General features: G+C 33.6%; 1 protein-coding gene across 2 annotated transcripts in view; it reads left to right on the top strand.

Moving 5' to 3' along the window:
• Positions 1-672: 672 nt before the first annotated feature.
• The window catches only part of LOC139983266 (uncharacterized), a 117,010-nt gene continuing 96,406 nt past the window's right edge, over positions 673-21,276 (top strand). For both annotated transcript variants that reach the window (XR_011798582.1, XM_071996693.1), the window contains exons 1-16: positions 673-762; positions 2,195-2,259; positions 2,637-2,942; positions 4,099-5,627; positions 6,670-6,875; positions 7,222-7,301; positions 7,524-7,612; positions 8,201-8,332; positions 9,422-9,627; positions 9,960-10,039; positions 10,261-10,349; positions 10,830-10,961; positions 11,376-11,578; positions 11,974-12,047; positions 12,270-12,358; positions 13,087-13,206. Coding sequence is in view for 1 of the 2 variants with exons in the window: in XM_071996693.1 (XP_071852794.1) it covers positions 2,202-2,259; positions 2,637-2,942; positions 4,099-5,627; positions 6,670-6,875; positions 7,222-7,301; positions 7,524-7,612; positions 8,201-8,332; positions 9,422-9,627; positions 9,960-10,039; positions 10,261-10,349; positions 10,830-10,961; positions 11,376-11,578; positions 11,974-12,047; positions 12,270-12,358; positions 13,087-13,206 (3,393 nt within the window). In the remaining variant the exon portion in view is untranslated. The remainder of the gene's footprint in view (positions 763-2,194; positions 2,260-2,636; positions 2,943-4,098; positions 5,628-6,669; positions 6,876-7,221; positions 7,302-7,523; positions 7,613-8,200; positions 8,333-9,421; positions 9,628-9,959; positions 10,040-10,260; positions 10,350-10,829; positions 10,962-11,375; positions 11,579-11,973; positions 12,048-12,269; positions 12,359-13,086; positions 13,207-21,276) is intronic.

Genomic DNA, 21,276 nt, shown 5'->3' with positions numbered 1-21,276 from the left:
ACATATAATGTGAAACCATCATTTTATAATCTTAGTTTGAAACCATGTTAAAATGTTACATTTGTGACAAGTTACAATTATGAATAAACTCATTATTTTGTTCAATATCATTAAGGTTATAATTAATTTCAAATGAAATGTCATTGTGGCTTTCAAGAATCTTTAAAGTTAGGCGCAACACCACACTTTTGGGTTATCGTTATACTACATAGATAACCACAAAATCATAAATGAATAGTTCCAAGACTGATCAATGTTACTCTACAATAGCCTGTTCTATGTCAATTTTCAAGTTAAATGAAATATATATAATGATATTATTTTGTTGTAGTTGTTGCTATTGAAACCGGGTAGTTGAATAAGTGTTTCATACTACTTGGTTGAAATGTATAACCACAGCGAAATAACCGTTCGTCACATATGATGCCATTATACCTTTATAATAGTCTACTCTAAAACCAGATATGCTGTCGTGAATAACAAATTATGATCTTCAGCGTAAATATTGACAAGTTATCGATATGGCAATAGAAATGTATAGAAATGCAATCACCTAAAGCAGTAAAACTGGTATATACGTTCAAAGATATGTCAATATGAACTTTGATACTCTTTCATTATTTACACTCGTGATGGAAACGAAAGGGGATGTCAGACGCCATTTTGCTTTGACACGTTTTCAAATACAAGTAGTTATCAAGAACAGTTGGACTTTTTGAAGATACTGTAAAAATTTTGGATGAAACAAGGATCAATCTGAAGGTACGTTATACCCTGGTTAAAAATATATTAGCAATAACATCTCATTTCATTTTCTTCACGTCAGAGTGTACAGTTAGCAATACTGGAAAAAAAAATTAGGAAGCTACCAGACACACACTCAAAACTAAAGGGGTGTATATGAATCGTAATATGTTATTGTATCGTATTGTTGTCATATCCAAAGCGTCATCGATGAACACTGTGAATACAACTGATAACATATTGCATTTTATAACATAAGAGTAAAACGAACACGTCAGTCACAGTACAAGTGAATTATGTTGATTAGTTTTGACATAAACTCAGATATTCCACAAATATCCACACATAAGTTCTATTCAGCGTTCAAAGCAAACCTTTTTTGATTTTCGAGGAAAAAATGGATGACGAAGTACGTCTGTACAATTTATATAGTTGTCTTGTTTAGGATATAGGCTTGCCCGTGTTTGCAATGCCTTTTTTGCGTAACATTGTGTACAGAGTGTAATCAAACATGTTATATTGCTTATTTAATTTTCACATCTGTTGATCCTTGTTCAGCTGTGGGTGATAGTATTGTGTTTGTATCATTTTATTGCAATATCACAGTAAATAAACTCAAAACATTAGGTTCGTTTCCATAGGCACCATGAACTACTTCAGATTATTTTTCAAATGACCGACGTCAGCTTGAGAATTGCGTAATTCTAATATTGTGTCATAATCCAAAGTAAATCCAATAGTTTTTCTTAATATTTTGCAATTTTTGGGGGTCTCAATTCAATGACTGTTGCTATACCGCACTACAGTAGTTATACTTTGTAGCGAAGAACGTAGGCAAATATATATGTGAACATCGTTAAAACTGTAATTTTACTACTAAAGTAAGTACGGATTCGTATGACCACTCTTTCGTTCCTAAGATGTTAATGAGAAAATCAATAAACAAAGATGCCAGGTATATAGGACATGCAGCATGACTAGACTAACACATTACATCATTGAGAGGTGTATAATAAGTGATTTAAACTTAAAATAAAACAACAGAAGGTAATTTAAGGTTTATTCCATTCGATACGACTATGAAGGAATATATTGATTTTACAATCAATCTTTTAATTATGATAAACACTAACTGATTTGCTTTCAGTTTCGTTCATATGGCGGACAAATCAACAATTCAATTCATATTATAACTCTACAGTTATACACACTAATGTATAGCAAAATGTATCTTCATAAACATCATACAGATCAAATATAAAAGGTTATCTATAACAAGAGAGAGTCTACAAACTGCCAAACCTTATAATATTAATCATCAAATGTCTCAACATCCATGAAACTCTTTTGTATCCTAAGTAATCCAGTGATTACCTTGACTGTGGAACTTTACATCAATGTGCAGTCAAAGTAATCCACCCTCATTTATATCTTGCATGCGAAATTACAGACCTAAGATGGCTGCCAATTTGAATCCCGTTGATATCAAACCAACTGTGAAGAAGACAGTGAACGGTGAGTGTGAACGCTGAACAATTTCATTGATTGTGTATGTTGTTTTTATTTGTGTTAGGCTGTTCTATATACAATCCACGGTACGCTGTTGTGTTTGCTAATATAATTGAGAAGCCATCTTCACTTTACTTGTATAAAAGCACGTAACATTGGCAAATGTAATGCGGATATCATGAAACATATATTGACAACAGAATAGCATATGAAAACCAAACTTTAAAAGTGTAAGGATTACCAGGTCATTACAGTTTTATCAATACATTTTTACTCTTCATGTTCATATAGTAACACATCCTATATTATAACATTATAGTATATCTGAATGAGTGTTTCATGTGCTTGTTGTGTGTTTTTAATCTCTTCGTTATTTTCAACAGGTTTTGGTAGCTTTAAAGTTGCACTTGCTAACGTACTGACTGTTAAAATTGTTCTTGATCTTGCTACGTTCTTTGAAAATCCGCCGGTTATCATAGAGGAGCTGACCAGTGCAGCCAGTGCAGGCATTATTATCATTCGCTATATGGAAGAGAGAGGGCAAATAGAGCCAACAAGTATCATGACACTTCTGTGTGCTCTGAAGAAAATTTGCCTTTCTGGGATTGAGATACGTGTAAGAAAACTGTATGAGGAACATACAGGGAGACTATGCTCCATGGATGATCAGTCTAAGGCTCAGATAGAAGGTACTTTAACGTAAAGCGTATCATTATATATGAATATTCGTATGCACCGGCAGAAGTCTTTAGAATACTCATTACTTCCATAGATTTACTGCTATTGATAAATTATCGAAGGATTTGCTACAATGTTAGTGGTGAAAAGATTATTTATTAAAGATTTTTTTCTTTCATTTACAAGTAACCATGCACGAGAGTCTATTTTTTAATTGCCTCTATTTTTCAGGTAAATCGGATATTTTGAGAGAAAATTTCTTAAAAACCTGCAAAGTTTAAATTTCACTTTTCAACAGAAAGTGAATTTTGATCAAATATAGCTGGAGATATATTGTTCATTTAACAATTAAAGACACAATATGTGTGTAATAATCAACTATTGGGTGTATAATATCTTAGTAATTCAAATTTGAAATTCTATAAAACTTCTACAAGATATTTTTTTCTAGAATTCTTAGGTAATGCTTCATTGTCAAAAAAAATATTCCAATGCACCATTTTCGTTCTCTCAAAACGTATACAATGTTTTTTGTTTGTTTGATTTTTTTTGTTTTGATAAAACATGTTCGTAGCTAATATTCTATGAACGAATCGAAGTGAAAGAGTTCTCCTTTTGAATGTATGACCACAGCGAAGGGTAAACAGAAAATACTACAGTTAAATGTGTACTTGTAACTATTCCCCATTCACAAACGGCTTTATAACATCGATACTCATACGTTATGTTAACTTCTTCAAACGAGAGTTTTAAGTAAATTTATTGATGATGGTATCATTTTTTTCCCGTTCGATACGCCTTAAATTTGTTTTCTCTCCCTGGGTATAAAAGCAGTAATTTCATTAAAACAAATAGTATATGACAGAGAAAGTTTACAAGTGATACCACAAACGTTATAACTGAAGGTGATTAACGTACTTAGCATCTTGACTGGAACCGACTTACAACCGGCACATTCAAGACCAGTCGAAATCCAAAGCCCGCGGATAAGGCCCGACTACCCGTGATTTTTCAAGTAATGCCAATTGCGTCGAGTTTTAATAGTCGTAATTTTTTTTGGCGGGCTGTAGATAACACTTCCACTTGGAACAATGAGTTGTAAACAACTGCTATAGTAGATTGTTTGAAGATATTATTTCTTGTTATACACTATACTTTTCTCTCCAGGTAAAATAAGCAGCTTCATAAACTCTTTAAAAGACAAATACGCCCGGTGGTACAATGAGATTCAGCCGATTCCATACATACGAGAGAAGGTGTTCTGCGTTAATGATATATATGTTGAGTCTTGTTTAGAATATGTCGACCAACTCTCTTCCTTCAGACAAGACTCGCAAATAGTAGAGGAATCAAGTTCAGTGAATCTGAAATCATTCCGAGACATTTTTGACAATGATAGCATACATTCTAATCGAATTTTATTAGAAGGAGACCCTGGATACGGGAAATCAACCCTTACTCTTCAAGCTGCATACGACTGGTGCTTGGGAAACGTTGCATCACCGCTCAAAAATATCGCTGTTTTCATTCTTCTTCCCCTAAGACGTCTGGGAAATATTTCTTCAATATTTGAAGCTATTCGTGTTGTATTGATGCCACCGGAATCACCTCTAACGGATGGTGACATCCTGGAAATAATGAGACACAGTTTATCTGTGGTTATCGTGTTGGATGGATATGATGAGTATCCTGATAAGAATAGTGTTATAGAAACTGATGTCCTGAAGATGATCGCTGGAAACATGTTCGCTAATATCAAGGTTGTGGTATCCAGTAGATCATCTTCGTTACCAAAATATTTAGATCCCACCACTATTACTATTAGATTGACAGGATTTGATGAAAAGTCAAGGGATGAGTACATTAAGCGAACAGTTACTGGTGGTGACCAGGAAGCAACTAGACATATAACAAATGCTCTGGACAGTAGTCCAATTTTAAATGATATTTGCCAGGTGCCGATATTCTGCGTCCTATTTGCCCATGTTGTTAATGATCAGCAGCGTGTAATCAAGTTTAGTTCAGTGACGAGTTTCTTTAAGTACGTGATAGAATGTTTTTACAGTCACATGTGGAAGAAAGATCTCAAGGAACCAATTCATCAGTCAATTCGTGAATACAACAATCTGAACAAACTTGCTTTTGATAGTCTAACTGGGAAAACACAAAATATTGCTTGGCCCAAACATACCTTCATCGACACAGTTGGTAACGATTGCTATGAAGAACTTGCAAACATCGGTATACTTATTGTAGATACAATTCATGAAATATTTGATGAACCAGAAGAACATAATATTCATCACACTAAACGCAGTGAATTTGTCCGTTTCTATCACAAACTATTTGCTGAATGGTATGCCGCCAGGTATTTGTCTTCGTACGCCGGAAGCTTTTGGCCTTTCTGGCTTAATTATACATTGGACGACATAAATCCTGTCGATCTACAATTTGTGTTTCGTTTCGCTTGTGGACTTAACAAGAAAGCTTCGGGCAGGATAATCAAATATCTTAAAAGTGTAAAGGGAGGTGCTTCTTTTGCATCTCTGTGTTTTTTGGAACAGCCGGATAATCCAGAGGAGGTCGACAAAACTGTGAAGGGATTGTGTTCTGACGGCATGATAATACGATCTTCTGACAGCAGACTCTTGCAAAGATCAAATATACAGCTTCTTGAAATTGCATCGAGGAAGAAGGTAGTTACAAAGGTTTATCATATATTGCACTTGTGATGTTTAGTGCCATATCTGGGGGAAAATGCAAGCCATGGTGTATTCTAAATTGTGCAATTACACAATTGTATGATTTTGTGGAATGCATATTAAATTTAGGTGCCAAATGGCCGGCAGAGCGTGGTTCACATTGAAATACAACATGACCTCTCAGATGTGTAAAAATGATTTGGAACAAAATGAATAAACAAAAGTTTTAAATGTATTGGTCTAAACTAATACAGCACAGTCTTAAAAACATCAGGTAGATTACACTAAGCATGGTGTTAACTATATGTAAGTTGTGGTCTGTGTATGGTGTTAAACATGATTTGTTAGGATAAAGAAACACAGCTTATCAAAAAAGTAAGACTTTGAAGTAGAAGTATATTATACTCAATTGCTTGTCTTACAAACTTTCCCGACAATGATTGTGTATAAAATGCGTATGTCTTGAAATTCAAAGTAGTATTAGAAAACAATGGTAGTACAATAAGTTACTTAGATGTTTCCTTTTGTCAAATAAGCTTCATATCAATATTGGCTAGTACGACATACAGTGTGACAGATTAAGAAGTGTTTCTCTTAAACAAAAAGGTTCGATAACAGTGTAAGCAGTGTAAGTCATCATATTTTCATGCAGTTTTATTGGCATTAAATAAGTAGTACACATCTTAAAAACCTTACATGGCATATTAATGTTAATTTAAAGCTGGATAAGCTGACATGAACAAAAAACAAAAGCAGCTTATATATTTAAAAACAAAATGGTTTGTCATCAGTTGCTTATGAATTTCACTGGTCAATATAATTGGTTGTTCAAGCAGGTGATTCATTCGAAAATACCACTTGTTAAGATTACCGCCAAGTCATTGTATTCAAGGTAGTGATGTTGAGGTACAACTACACCATCAATATATGAAAGTGCCTGTATGCAGATGTCTCATCAACTACAAACTTGAGTTAGGTATATGATAGGGCAAAAGTAACTATTTGTAAGGTTACCTTTAACCGTTATTATATTTAGATCAAAGTACCATGCCTCCAGATAGACCAAAGTTTCGAGGTAGCACGCCAGAACAAGGTAACCTTGGAATCCGGACTTAGTCTTCCCATTCTATTATCAGTAGAGAAACTGGTATTCACAACACAAACAGAACACGAAATAACCCAGGAAAACATGTTAGGAGTGGTCAAATATGGGCAACGGTGTCTTCAGCTGAAACAATTAGCGTGAGTAAACAGTTCATGAGCATACTGATGGTTCAGATATAAACGCTTTTAAATGGTTTATTCAAATTAGTATATATCAATAACTTCTTTGAATATAGCTAGTGCATTTTTTTTTACAAGCTATAGTTAAATTTCTGTTAGTTCAGAGTAAAAAGTTGAATTCTTTGAAATACTTCAATATTTTTTTTTCAATGTGAGTGTTGTTTAAAGTTGTATAACTTGTTCGTGTAGAACTTGTATGTATTGTAAATGTATTCTTCCTCGTCACGTATGCAATTTTCAAGTATTCGTCTTCATGCTGTAAATATATATAAAATACGTAGATTTTGCTTTCATTTAATCACAGATTCCGTGGTAAATATGTATTACCTCTGTCCCTTACCGTAGAGAAATTTAAATCGAACATGAATTCAAGAATTATTACAGGTAAGATTATTCCACAACAAAAAACAAATATACTCATAAATTTATCCATTTATTTTAACTACATTTCATGTATTATCTAATCGATACAAGTCAATTAACAATTCAAATCGACAGCAGAATGTTAAGCAAGTAATACATCAATAATGACAGTTGTAAAATTACTAAAAAAATATTGTTTCAAACTATATCAAACTCAAATGATTCATAACGTTTTCTTCCCAGTATTCTGGCAATTGTTGGAATATGTCTTTCAGTTAGATGTTTCCTCTGGAAAATGGCGATTAAGCTCAACGGAATCTTTAAGTTCTGGTGTAAGTCAATGGATGAACATGTGTTGTGTCATTTGAATACCATATATATTTCATAGCAAATGCATATTCTTTGGAAATCAAAATGTAGTGTTCAGAAGTAACGACGGCTAACCGTGAAAACAATAGGATGTAATAAAAAATATCCAGCAGAGCACAATTTTTCACTTGGTTTTAATGTTGATAATACGCCATGCTGGATGGGAGCGTTTTCTTCATTTCCTGCAATTGTATGTATGATGCAAGCAAAACTTTTCTGTAATTGAAATGTCTACTTTCCTACTGCACACAATGTTATTAGTGTGTTTCGCGGTAAGAAGGAAACGCAAAAAGCATGACTATCCACGACAGTAAAATCGTTTACTTTGGAATGCAACCACTTGGATGTAATATACCAATAACGAAAAAGTTTATTTTCTCTTTTTTTTCTAAATGACTCAGTCTGAACCTGAGAATAACATTTGTAGTAACATCTACCAATCGGCAAAATAGATTCATGCGTCCGAATTGACAATTTATATTTCTCACTTAACTTGTTGCTGGGATGGAGGACTCCGAGGCAATGGTGTCTTATTTTGATTTTCTGAACAGATTGTTGAACTCAAGGAGGATGTTGAGATGTTGCAAAGTGGCTGCTCTGGTGACATGACACTTCGACGTACTGATAGCAGACTCTTACAAAGAGCTAAAATTCAACTTCTTGAGATTGCATCAAGGCATAGGGTAAATTGGTTTCATTCAACTATTGTTACATAAACTCTCAAAACGATGTAAGTGAATAGACTCATTTGGGATCTACTGAAGATGATAATGTAAACTTGATTTTGCAGCAATACTTTTTGATATCTCTACATTAGATGGAATAACAGATCATTGGTTAAATTATGAATAATTTTATTTTGTTATCTGATGATTTTTTTAGCATGGGTTTCTCTTTCCGAACAGTAGCTATGTGAAACTTGGAATTGCTTATTAAGTTTACACTTTTGCCCCGGAAACGTATACAAAATGACACCTCAGATGTATGAAAATGTTTTTGAACAAAAAGATTCAACACAAGTTTTAAATGTATTGGTCTGATGTGTTACACACGCTAACAGCATCAGGTAGAGTATATTGGGTATGATAATATCTATAGCTTATCTATGGTGTGTATGGAGTTAAAAAGTATGAATTGTTAGGATTGAGAGTCACAAGTATCAACTTCATCAAGAACTTGAAAATAAATGACTTATTCTTAATTGATTTCTGTCAAATATTTCGAGACAATCAATCCATTTCAAATGTGGATGTCTTGAAATCCAAATTAGCTTTGGGAAACAGAGGTAGCTCACTAAATTGCTTTTGGTTGTTTCCTTTTGTCAAATAAAATGTATACCATTAATAGCCAGTAGTACATACGGTTTGACAGATTTAAAAGTGTTTATGTCAAACAAAACGTTTCATGTAGAATATAAGCAGTGTCCGTCATCGTAATTACATGCAGTTGTCTAGACATTGCAGTACACATATTAAAAACGGTATCTGGAATAATAATGTGCGTTACAGCTGGAGAAGCTGTAATGAATGAAAAACTAAAGGAGCTTATATAATTAGAAAACAAAATATTTGTGCTCAGATGTTTATGTATTTAACTGGTCAATATAATTGTCTGATCAAGCAGGTGCTTCATTCGAAGTTATAACTTGTTAAGATTACCGTGAAGGTCTCTTGTTGTGTATACAGATGGTGTCAAGACTAAACTTGAGTTACATATATGAAAGGGAAAATGTGATTATTTGTAAGAAAACATTACATCGTAATTACTTTTAGATCGGAGAATCATGCCTCCAAATAGACCACAGTTTTAAGGTAACACATCAGAATGAGGTAACCCTAGAATCCGGACTTAGTCTTCCCGTGCTATCATCAATTGAGAAACTGGTATTCACAACACAAACAGAACACGAAATTTCCCAGGAAAACATGTTAGAAGTGGTCAAATATGGACAACGGTGTCTTCAGCTGAAAACCTTAGCGTGAGTAAACAGTTCATAAGCATAATGATGGCTCATATTTAAAACGCGTTTAAATGAATTTATCAAATATTAAATGTGAATAGCTTCTTTGAATAAAGGTAGTGCCAATTTTTTTTACAAGCTATAGTTCAATTCCTGTTATTTCAGGGTACACATTTGTCATCTTTGAAATACTTTAATTTTTTTCTCAACATGATTGTGTTAAAGTTGTATAACTTTTATGTTTCGAACTTGTAAATATATTTGCTCGTCATGGTTGTCATTGTCAGGCATTCGCCTTCATGCTGTGATTATAGATATAATATGTAAATTTTGTTTATATTTAATCACAGATTCCATGGTAGTTTTGTATTACCTCTGACCCTAACCGTAGAGACATTGAAATCGAACATGAATTCAAGAAGTATAATCGGTAAGAATGTTCCACAACATCATGAAAATATTTTTTTAAATGTATAATATATTTTAACCACATTTCTTGTATTTAATAATCGATTCATATCAATTAATATTTCAATTTGAGAGCAGAATAATTGGCAAGAAATACATTGAAGACGACTGTTGGAAACTTACTAAAAATGAATGTTTTTAAACATTTTAAAACTTAAATGATACATAACGTTTTCTTTCCAGTATTCTGGCAACTTTTGGAATATGTCTTTCAGTTGGATGTTTCATTTGGGAAATGGCGACTGAGCTCAACGGAATCTTTGACTTCCGGTGTAAGTAAATGGATAAAAATGTATTCTGTTATTGAATATCACATATTTTTCATAGCAAATGCATACTCTCTGGAAACTAAAATGTAGCAAGTGTTCAATAATGATGCGGGCTAACCCTAAAAACATTTAGGATATAATACAATACATCCAGCGCAGCGCAATGTTTATTTGGTTTAATGTTGATATTACGCCTTGTTAGATGAGAACATTGTCTACATACCCTGCTAGTGTATGTAATGATGCTATAAAGACTGCTTTGTAATTGAAATGTACACTTCCCTGCTGCTCACAATGTAGTTAGCGTGTTTACGCAGTAAGAAGGAAACGCGATAAGCATGACTATCCACGACATTAAATCGTCTACTTTGGAATGAAACAACTTGGCTATAAAAGACCAAAAACGAAAGAGTTTTGTCCATTTTATTTCTGCTGTGATTAAAGTCTCCGAGTAAATGGTGTCCTATTTTGATTTCTGAACAGATTGTTGAACCCGAGGAGGATGTTGAGATGTTGAGAAGTGTTTGTTCCGGTGGCATGGCATTTAGATGTACTGATTTCAGACTCTTACAAAGAGCTAACATTCAATTTCTTGAGATTGCATCAAGGCATAAGGTAAATTGGTTTCATTCAAATATCATAAAATGCAATTGCATACATATGGAAAACTATAAACTCGATGGGGATCTACTAAAGATGGTAATATTAAATCCATGTTGCAACAATTGTTTTGCATATGTCTACATTACTTGTATTAACAGATCATGGTCGAATTAATGCATACTGCTAGTTGGTTAGCTGGTGATTTCTAGCGTGGGTCTCTCTCTCTCCGAATAGTAGCAATTAAAAACTTATATTTACACTTTTGCCCGGGAAACGTAACAAACATGACACATTTTCATTAATTAAACGTGACTACATAACATCCAATTCAAATCCATTCTCTTAATCTATGGGTATGTTTCATCGAACAATACATATTCGCTGACAAACATAATTGATTCAAATATGGTTTATATCTTTATCAAGATTCCATTATCCTGTCTGGTACTCGATACATTTCGTGAAGCAGACCAGCACAGCATAACTCTGGAAAATGGATACCATGTTCCTGTACTGTCTACTTTGGAGGAAGTGCAAATCAGAACGGAAAAGAGAATTGAATTCACGCAGGAACAAGTCGTCGGGCTACTTTGTTATGCACAACAATGTCCAAACTTGCAGAAAATCTTGTAATTTAACAAAGATTCAGTTTAACAATAGAGAAAGAAAATGTTTTACATACTTTTATCCGAAAATTTAAATCTATGTGAAATATGAGTCAACTATTGATGTATTATATATCTGTTTCGCTGATTTCTATATCAAAAATTAGTTAATGAACGTAATGCATATTGGTTATTTGGATGTTAATATTATCTTACTCAACATTAATACAAGAAACTAAATGATAGTGAAAACGATCATATTTCATAGCAGCTTGACGTGCATAATGTATTTTTAATGCATATGTTAATTATTGAAAAAATTGCAACAAACTTTAATTAAGAAGAAACAGCATAGTTTATCGATGAAGATTATACTTTTTGTAATACTGATAAAGTATTGGAATGTTCTTTCTACACAGATTCATCGACTGCTTGGTACCTTTGTGTTTTCCAAACGACTCCCTTTGGCCTTGTGAATCAGACAAACTCAAAGGTGAGAAAAATTTAAAACATAACCATCATGCAACGAAACATTATGCTATTCTTTTGAACTAAGAATACAATACGAGAGGAAAGATATTTTGAATATGTGTTTACCAATCTGGGAGAACAGCTTGTTAAGGTTTAACGTATTCATAAACTGAAGGTAAAGACAATGCAAACACCCAATGAAAAGTTATAGAGTCACCGTACATATATGTTCATTTCTCGGCAGTTTTATGGAAACCACGCGAACAGGAATTTGACTTAAATTTCACAAGAGGTAGATGGACGTTGGTATCCCAGGAGTACCTGACTCTTGAAGTAAGTATTTTTAAACTTCAAAATAATTAGTAGTTGGATTGGTCTTGCGAATAGTATTAACAATACCAAACTACAAGATTAGCTGAGTTTTGTTGCATTTACATTCCTCTTTGTATAATTGTAGAAAAGATATGGCTTAACCATCTCATAAAACTCATGCAGGGAATTTGTCTTGTTGCAGTCTTATGATAAAACTATTAAATGTATTGGTTATACATTACATAAAAAGTGTGCCACCATCAGTTATACGCCTGTGTATGTACAAATATATGTCATTGTATCTTTTCGAAGACGTTGAGTTTTTCTAGCTGTTACATACCACGTGTGACATTACAATTTCCAAGTTATAGCGGTATGTAAAAAAATAACTTTTATTTGTAAACATTGAGGAATTAGAGACATATCTGACAAACATACCTTTTGTCCAAAATTTTCTTTTAGAGATGAGATCGTAAGAACAATTACACAACAGATGACTTTAGACGGATACAATTGACTCCATTGAGTTTGCATTATATATGCATCTGATGTATATATTAAGAGGACATTGCAGGAGGGGGGTCTTTTTGGCCTTGAAAATGGTATCAAGTTTATAATACATTAAAACTTACTAGAATGATATGTTAGTGTATTTAAACCAGTCAAAATCAACTTTTCTTTTACACCATCCATTTGATACTGAGCATATACTAAATATTCAGAATGTGTTTATTCATTTGCGTGTACAGACTAAGGACCAGCATAGTCTAACCAAAATGTGTTCCGGGACAGTTACTCTGCACACGAATGATACCAACGAATATCATAGGTCCGTTATACTGCTACTACAAATTGCAGCGAGTCAACAAGTAAGATACCGTAATGTTATGGAATATTGACTTAATATGATTAAAATCCATTACACTTAGTTTTTATGTTTAATTTTAGCTGCTACGATTATTCATCTTCCACGTAAAAACGAATCACAAAATCCTACATACTGTTATGTATACTGTTACATGTACAGAAATAACGTATTCAAACAGCCTGCAATTAATGTAGAACAAACATTACGAGATCAACCAGAGCATTTGCTATGCAATAATTTTTAAGTGACGCGAAATACAATCAGTCAATTTGCTCTTCGCGAAGTTTGATGAGCAGATGAGGAAATTTGATCTCGAAAGTGAATATGGTGGGTAAACTATTCAATTAACAGGTTACAATGAAACTTTAAAACAAACGTTTAAGCAATGGAATACAAAGATATTGACTATGTATGTAATGTCTGGTTATGCAAATAAGTTGCGTACATATTATACACAGGGTTCACCACGTAGCACCGGGTTTCGACCTCAACACGAGCTCGCAACGAAAATATGGAGTAAAGAGTTCAACCAAAAGACTTCCATAAGGAATGGCGACAGCTTTGTCAAGTTATTAAATTGCCAGAAACGATATTGCTACTAAATTAATCGAATTTGAAAGTAGTTCTTTAGATTGCAAATTTGGATGAGCTACATTTGAACAAAAAAATATGTGTCTATCGAGACCTGGTACAGTTCTCACTGTCAGTCTGCTTAGAGTGAGAATCAACTTGTTCTCTAACTGGTAGGATTCCTTGAAATATATCACTGAATGTCAGTATTCATATTTTTGGGGCTTTGTTTTGTAATTCTGGAATATTATGTGACATATACCGTGATGAACAAAATAAACCTTTGAATGTGCACGATGGTCTGGTAATCTCACAAATGTATTTCCTTAGATTCAGATATCCAGTCTAATGTTGAAGTCATTTAGCTCAGCGGATGAAAATCATCTTATCCTCAAAAGTAGGAACCGTGTGCCTTTATTGCCCAACTTAAAGGAGCTACAAATCAAAACTAACTTTGAGAAAGAATTGACACAGGACCATGTAATAGGCATATTTTGCTATGCAAACAAATGTCAACGGCTGAAGAAAGTGTCGTAAGTAATGACAAACCATTTACTATGATGTGTTTTATTCATGTTAACTTACTGAATGATAAATTACCAACCAGAAAACTATAGAACTGTTTTCTTGAATTTAACGTTTAAAACATACTTTCTATTAACGCGTGCGTACAGCAGTGCAGTGATGTTTGTGTTGTCCATGTCTTAGTAACGATGTCTTGATTTGGACGTATATTCTTGTGTATATAATTATTTTTAGCATTATAAGATAAACTGATTTCTCCATTTCATAACTTCAGTTGAAATAATTAACATTAAGGTATATATCTCAAACATGACATCATAGTTACATGATAGATGAAAGAGTACGATAAAGGCTAAATCAATTAACACACTCACACCCACAAACTTCCTTTCTTACAGATTCATTGACTGTTTGTTACCTCTGTCACTTCCCGTCGGTTCTCTTTCTCCTTTTACGAAGTTACATGACATTGAAGGTGAGTGCATAGAAAACAACACTAAATGTGTTACTCATCACAAGCGATTTGTGATCCTTTGTGGGATACTAAACGGGTGACATCTTCATATTGTAAAAGTCAACGGAGAATCATATCAGTATATAGTAATACATTTACCTTGTAATTATGTACACGAGTTATGTCTATTAACACGTTTGATCTATCAACAAATCGTTTCACGATTCTTCTTCCTAGTTTCATGGAAACCGTCTAAACCTGACTTGCATTTAGATTCTTCCAGAGGTAAATGGGTGTTGAACTCCAAGGAGGGCATAACAATTGAAGTAAGTCTTTGACCTCTCTCTTGAGTGCAATGATGCCTTTATTGTTCGTTTTGTGTCATAAGTTGGGCAACAAATTATTAAATTTCCGTATAAATGCAAGACCGATCTTCCAATTAACATCTACTTTGGGAAACGGCACCACCGCACCGGAAACGGAATTTTGCTAGTTCATTTATATGCATGTAATAAAAAAAATACTTAAGCAAATAAAAATAAAAATTGAACTTTCGATTATAAATATATAAATGAAAAAAAAATAAATATTATAAATGGTTATAGATGGTACCATTTACAGACATTAGGGAGGGCCATATCAACGTTAGACTATCTTCCATGAACCAATTCCTTTGTACACTACCATATAACAAGTGTAGGTAGAATACAGTGAAATAAATGAGAAAAGCTAAATGAATAATCAAATTGAGTAAAAAGTGAACAGTGAAGTGATTAACCTGAGTTTGTAAATGAATCACACTCATTGTGTTATTATTTCCAATTTATTTGATCCATGTACGAATAAGCAACTAGAATCTACGTTACAGGAATTCATTTGACACAACAAATGCGTTACGTGCAAAACAGTTAGAGGAGGCTGTTCTTGCATTTTACATAGATTGTTACTGTTTCTCAGTTGCTTGTTTCCTTTTCAATTGTTGCAAGTAGCTTTCAGATTTGAAATTTTCTCCGACTGCACGTATACAGTGTATACAGTTTATGTATTTAGTTATCATTATTATCATTGTATTAATTGATTTATGTATTTCTTGTTATTATATATATATATATATATACATATATATATATATATATATATATATATATATATATATATATATATATATATATATATATATATATATATATGTATATATATATATATATATATATATATATATATATATATATATATATATATATATATATATATATGTATGTATTTTTGTTTTTGGGGTGTACACAAAAACATGAAATGTCATAACTGACATAACCAATAACCACATCGATTGCCTGCACCCATGCGTACGGTCTCATCAATCGTACGCTTGTCGAAATCGGCAACTTCCCTATACGTAGAACATTTAGATAATGCTAGGTGAATAATTGCAACGGCAGTATTATGAATGATAACTAATTTTTCTAGGAATTATGATTATTCGAAGAGCTCCCATTCCCTATGGATATTTATGTAAACGAAACAGGAACGGTACAAACATTGGCAAATTTACATGTCTGATAACTATAATGTTGGATACCAGTCCAGGCGCCAGAGGTGGCATTGGGGCAATTTCTCAAATCAAGTCCTCACCTCCCCTCATTCGGCTGCGGTAAAGCTATACTTAAGTATTTTCAGTGTCTTTCATGTTCTTTAGGAAATATAGTAGGCTAACAATGTCTGTGCTAAGTTAAATAGCTACACTATAACAATACTTATCGCTCAAGAATCGTTAAAGATTAGTTATATTGAAGAAAAAATATAGGTGTATTTTTCTTCCAGACATATATTTTTGTCTCCAAACTTGTTATAAAGGCTATTAAGAACTATATAACAGTGTTCAACTTCCGGGGGTCTGTACTCCTAGCCAAGAACAATGTGCAATACCAAATACCAATCAATTATTATGTTGTTGCACATATAGTCAATTGAAGGCGGTGTCGAAATCGATCAACATTCATTTGAAAAAATGGGAAAACGCAACCATGGTTATATGACATGAACGTTTAGTCACAATTTTAATACACATAGTCTTAAATAAAGAGTTGGGTCATGTGGCATTCTTGCAGTTGTAAGTATTTGAAACAGAAATGTTTGCTTTTCTCACTAATCCCTTCCAATCCTCCTCATGATCACAGTGTGGTCTGCTTCTCATTAGCCCCTCCAAACGATATTTCGCTGAGCTAGTTAACTTTGTTTCAGAAAGTGAAACTTCAATAATCAAATGTTATCGTCTTCTGTAATTAAAGCAGAACATGTCTATACCTGCATCGTAATATATATTATATACAGACAAACATATATTATGAATTCTCACTTTCTTTTGTGTATGGTTGTTGCCGCTAGAAGAATATACTTCTTCCCCAGAGGGATCTTTGTAAACCATGCACGCAAGGTTGTATTCAAAGATGTAGCTAAAATGACAAATGACAAATAATGACAGCAACTTTTTGCGTCTAAACCCTATCCTATCCCTTCAGACCCTCGCACAAAACGATTATTAACAAAATTCCTTGTACCCCTCCTTCTCTCCTCTCCCCTATCGCTCTAAAAGTTCAATATGTAACACAGGGTAGAGCCTATATAATGTCAATAAGAGTCATATTAACGCAGTCATGAATTACAATTGAGTTCAGTGACTGGTCTTAGCAACACTTTGAATACAATCCTTCTAAACCAATGTTTTCTTAAGAGAGGGTTATCGCCCTCACCTTGGACATTAAACAAACAGAGCAGAGTCGTTATGGTGTTATGAAAAGTTTAAAGTCAAAGCGTTAATTTAATTTGAGGGATTCTTGAAGCATACAATATTGACGGGATGGGGGGTTATCAGTTCCCGCTCACAGCTTTCATTTACGGTTCATACCATGTTAAATTGTGATACCCAAGGGAGCAATATTAATATATTGTAACTTGAAGTTCGTTCATATTTATTTGAAGACGACTCTATTTTCATTTTCAGAGTAAGGATGAAAACAGTTTACGAAGTCTGTGTTCCAGTATTGTGTTTCTAGATAAAACTGATAGTGAACAACTCCAGATGTCTACGATATTGCTACTTGAAATTGCTTCAAGTCACAATGTAAGTAACTTATAATATAACACAGCCATACAAAATATCGCTAATTCAAGTTTATTAGATCATTGCGATTTTGTTTAGATTATTTATCAGTTTAACGTTTTGTCAGTTGAGAAACAAAGGCAACCCTGACCATTCTTATAGCGGTACATTGCAGTATCACATGTCCATTATAAGCAACATATATTTTAAATCATCAAAGGCTGCAAATCTGACCGAGATGATGAAATGTTATTTATTAACCAAGTGTCAGTGTCTGAGTAAGTCGTGATTATGTGATACGATTTCCCGTTATACGCAACCCATGGTATCACTGTTTTTAATAGTTAAACGCCCCCACGACACACAAAGAACATACACCTCGAAACGACATAGTGACGTCCAAATTTGCCTCAAAAATTTCAGCATCAGACGAAGTGATGATATACAGTCAAGAATGAATTGTAAACTATGATACAAAAACGACCATTCATTTATCTCCAAACGTTTCAAAAGTATAATTTTCCTGGAAAAATAGTTATAACCCTGCAACCAGAGTGAAACGGGAAAAAATAGATTATCTACTGTTAGTGTATTCTCCAGTTAAGTCGATTTCATTGATATTTTAAGAGTTGCAAATGTATCGTCCCTACCACAATATCTAGAGTTGTTTACGCATACTCGTCCCCCTCTCCGTGACATGTGTTTATGAAGAGCGCCACCAATTTGATGCAACCGTCGATATAGGCCAGTGCTTGTATCTTAATATTTACGAAAGTGCCATTTTCCGCTTTCTGTTTTGGATTGAAAAGGGAAATAATTTAATTCGTTTAACTTACCTTGGCTGAATTTAAAAGACGAGACAAGTTTAACATAAGCTGTATGTAATCTGGTACAGTAGAAGGAATGTTGAGGGAGAATAACAAAGCCCAAACAATTTAAAACATGTGTATGCTTCCTTTCATCGTACCGTCAGTACATTCAGCAATACACCTGTCCTCAAATTCAAAGAAAGTCGCAAAGTGAGCGTCGATCATCTACGCACGTAGATGAACGTACACCCTGTGTGCAGATTCAGTTCGTCGCCTACTTACACGTACACATGTTTATCATTGTACTGTGCGACTGCTAAGGGAATATTACCATGTGCGGCTTGCTGCTGTAATTATATTGACCTATACGGCACGGTAATTGTTGGCCTATGCTTATGTAAAGCTAACAAGTATAGGTTAGGCAGGTTTGACATATTTGTCTTATTTTTGTAAGATTTGTCGTTGAAAGAATTAGAAGGTAAGCCCATTACTTCCTTTCACAACCTTGAGGTTACAGGAGAATTTAATAAGTTCGTGGGAAACACCAGCAGAGTAGAAATTACACATAAAACAGTTAGATGATATATGAGACATTAAGATCTACAAATGAAGCTTGTTTCAAACAACAAAGAAGATGGTTTTTTAAACGCTGTTTTCAAACATAGACATCCGGTCATTCCGTCAGTAAACTTCCTTTAATATTTTCAAGTAAGGCAAAGTCTGGCTTACCTAGCCAAACAAATTAACAGCCGTGTCAAACTCATATAATGAATAAATCTTTTTATACTTTTGTTTGATATGAGACCGTTACATATGTATATTATTAGGGCAGTTTAAATTAGTCTCGTTTATATAGCACCGATTGGTTATCATTATTGCCGCTGCTTTACTTAGGGCTAGGCTATATAGTAGTAATAATATTACTAGTTTGCGTGGTAGCTACGGCTAATATAAGATTCTCTTACCGGTGAAGGTGACAGCTTAGAAACATATATATGTATATACCTATATATATCCCCCAACAGCCTTTGCTTTTGGTGTAGGCTAGGCCTAATGTACTTCAACCGTGCGAGATCTAAAGATTGCAGGAAAACGGTATCAAGATTGGAAATATAAAATATTGAACGAGAACCTTTGGCGCAAATGAGTGTCTGATATTACCCTATAATATGATATAACAGTGGCTTCGTTGATACTGGATATGTTATTTTAAACCTGGCCGGCTATCGGCCCTCTGCCATATAGTACTGGTTTGTCGGTGGACTGGCGATTGGAAAGTATAACACACATTCGACGCGAAATTAATATAGGACTATATAATATTCGTGTCGTTACAATGGTTTAACATTATTTTATCTTAAATATTATGAAATTGATTGCACATAGGATATAAACGATAAACACACGTATCGAGATGCACTGTATGTCCCGGGAAGGAAAGTCCTTTGTAGTGGGTCACTCACGGCATGAACGTTGTCGAGTCTCCGCTAGTGTGGCTGTAGAAATTAATTAATGCACTGACTGACAGGAATGAAATAATAGCATAGATTAAAAAAACTAAAGAAATAGTCAATGCATGGGAAAGTAATATGTTACGAACAAATGATAATATCTCATACTTGTTTTGTTGGTATTTTTACCTAAATTTTGTAGGTTTGCTCAGTCAGTGTTCATAAAATCAACAATATATACCTGCTCTTGTTTGACTGCTATGTTGGGCAAGTTTAAAGGAAATAAATATCTAATGACATGAAAAAAATAACTGTTATTTTTTAAAGACAATTCAGTTCACATTTAATGAATAATATTCTATTTTATTTTTATTTTATTTATTTTTTTGTTTCATATCGTAAAAACACTTGCCAGGCGTTTTTATCCATCATGGATGAACTATAAGATAAGTTAACTGTGATATTCCTTTCCTATTCTTCAGATTCCAATATCTGATATATTCCTATCAATGTCCTTCAGTGGATTTGACGGTAAAGATATCAGACTTGAGTCCGGTCTTTGTTTATCAAGCCTATCATCAGTAGTGAAGATATCCATCAATTCAAAAGGAAAGGGAAACATACTAAGCGAGGAAGAAGTGATCGGATTGATAAACTATGGAATAAATTCTCCTAGATTCAAGGCATTGTGGTAAGGAAAAAACATCGTGACCTTAGCAGATAATAAATGGGTAAGATGGAAAGATGGGGTAGTCAGAGGGTTAGCGTATGGGGTTTATAGGAGGGGATAAGGTAATGGTTATTTTGCAGTGATATTTTTATTTAGTTAAATGTACAAGTCTTGTGTTGAGACTTGCGGTTTAAAATGTTGCAATATTTGGAAGTATTTCTAATTTGTGAGATATGTTACACGTTTTATTCCGTTACTGATTGTGCATAGTACAGCATATTATAAGGATTGTCCACACGTTACCATGCCACACGGTAAGTTTGGGAGGTTTTTTTTCAGTATGATAGGAATGATGAATAACTTTAGAACTAAATCTAAACCTTGTCAACCGCTCTTTTTTTTTTCTCAATAAGACAAATAATACACAAATTCAATGACCTCCATGTTTTATTAATTACAATGATGACATCAGATACTCGTTTATTTTATAAA

The sequence above is a fragment of the Apostichopus japonicus genome, chromosome 16 (genome assembly GCF_037975245.1).
Source record: "Apostichopus japonicus isolate 1M-3 chromosome 16, ASM3797524v1, whole genome shotgun sequence".
NCBI classification, from domain to species: Eukaryota; Metazoa; Echinodermata; class Holothuroidea; order Aspidochirotida; family Stichopodidae; genus Apostichopus; species Apostichopus japonicus.
This window is presented reverse-complemented; position numbering and strand designations above follow the sequence as displayed.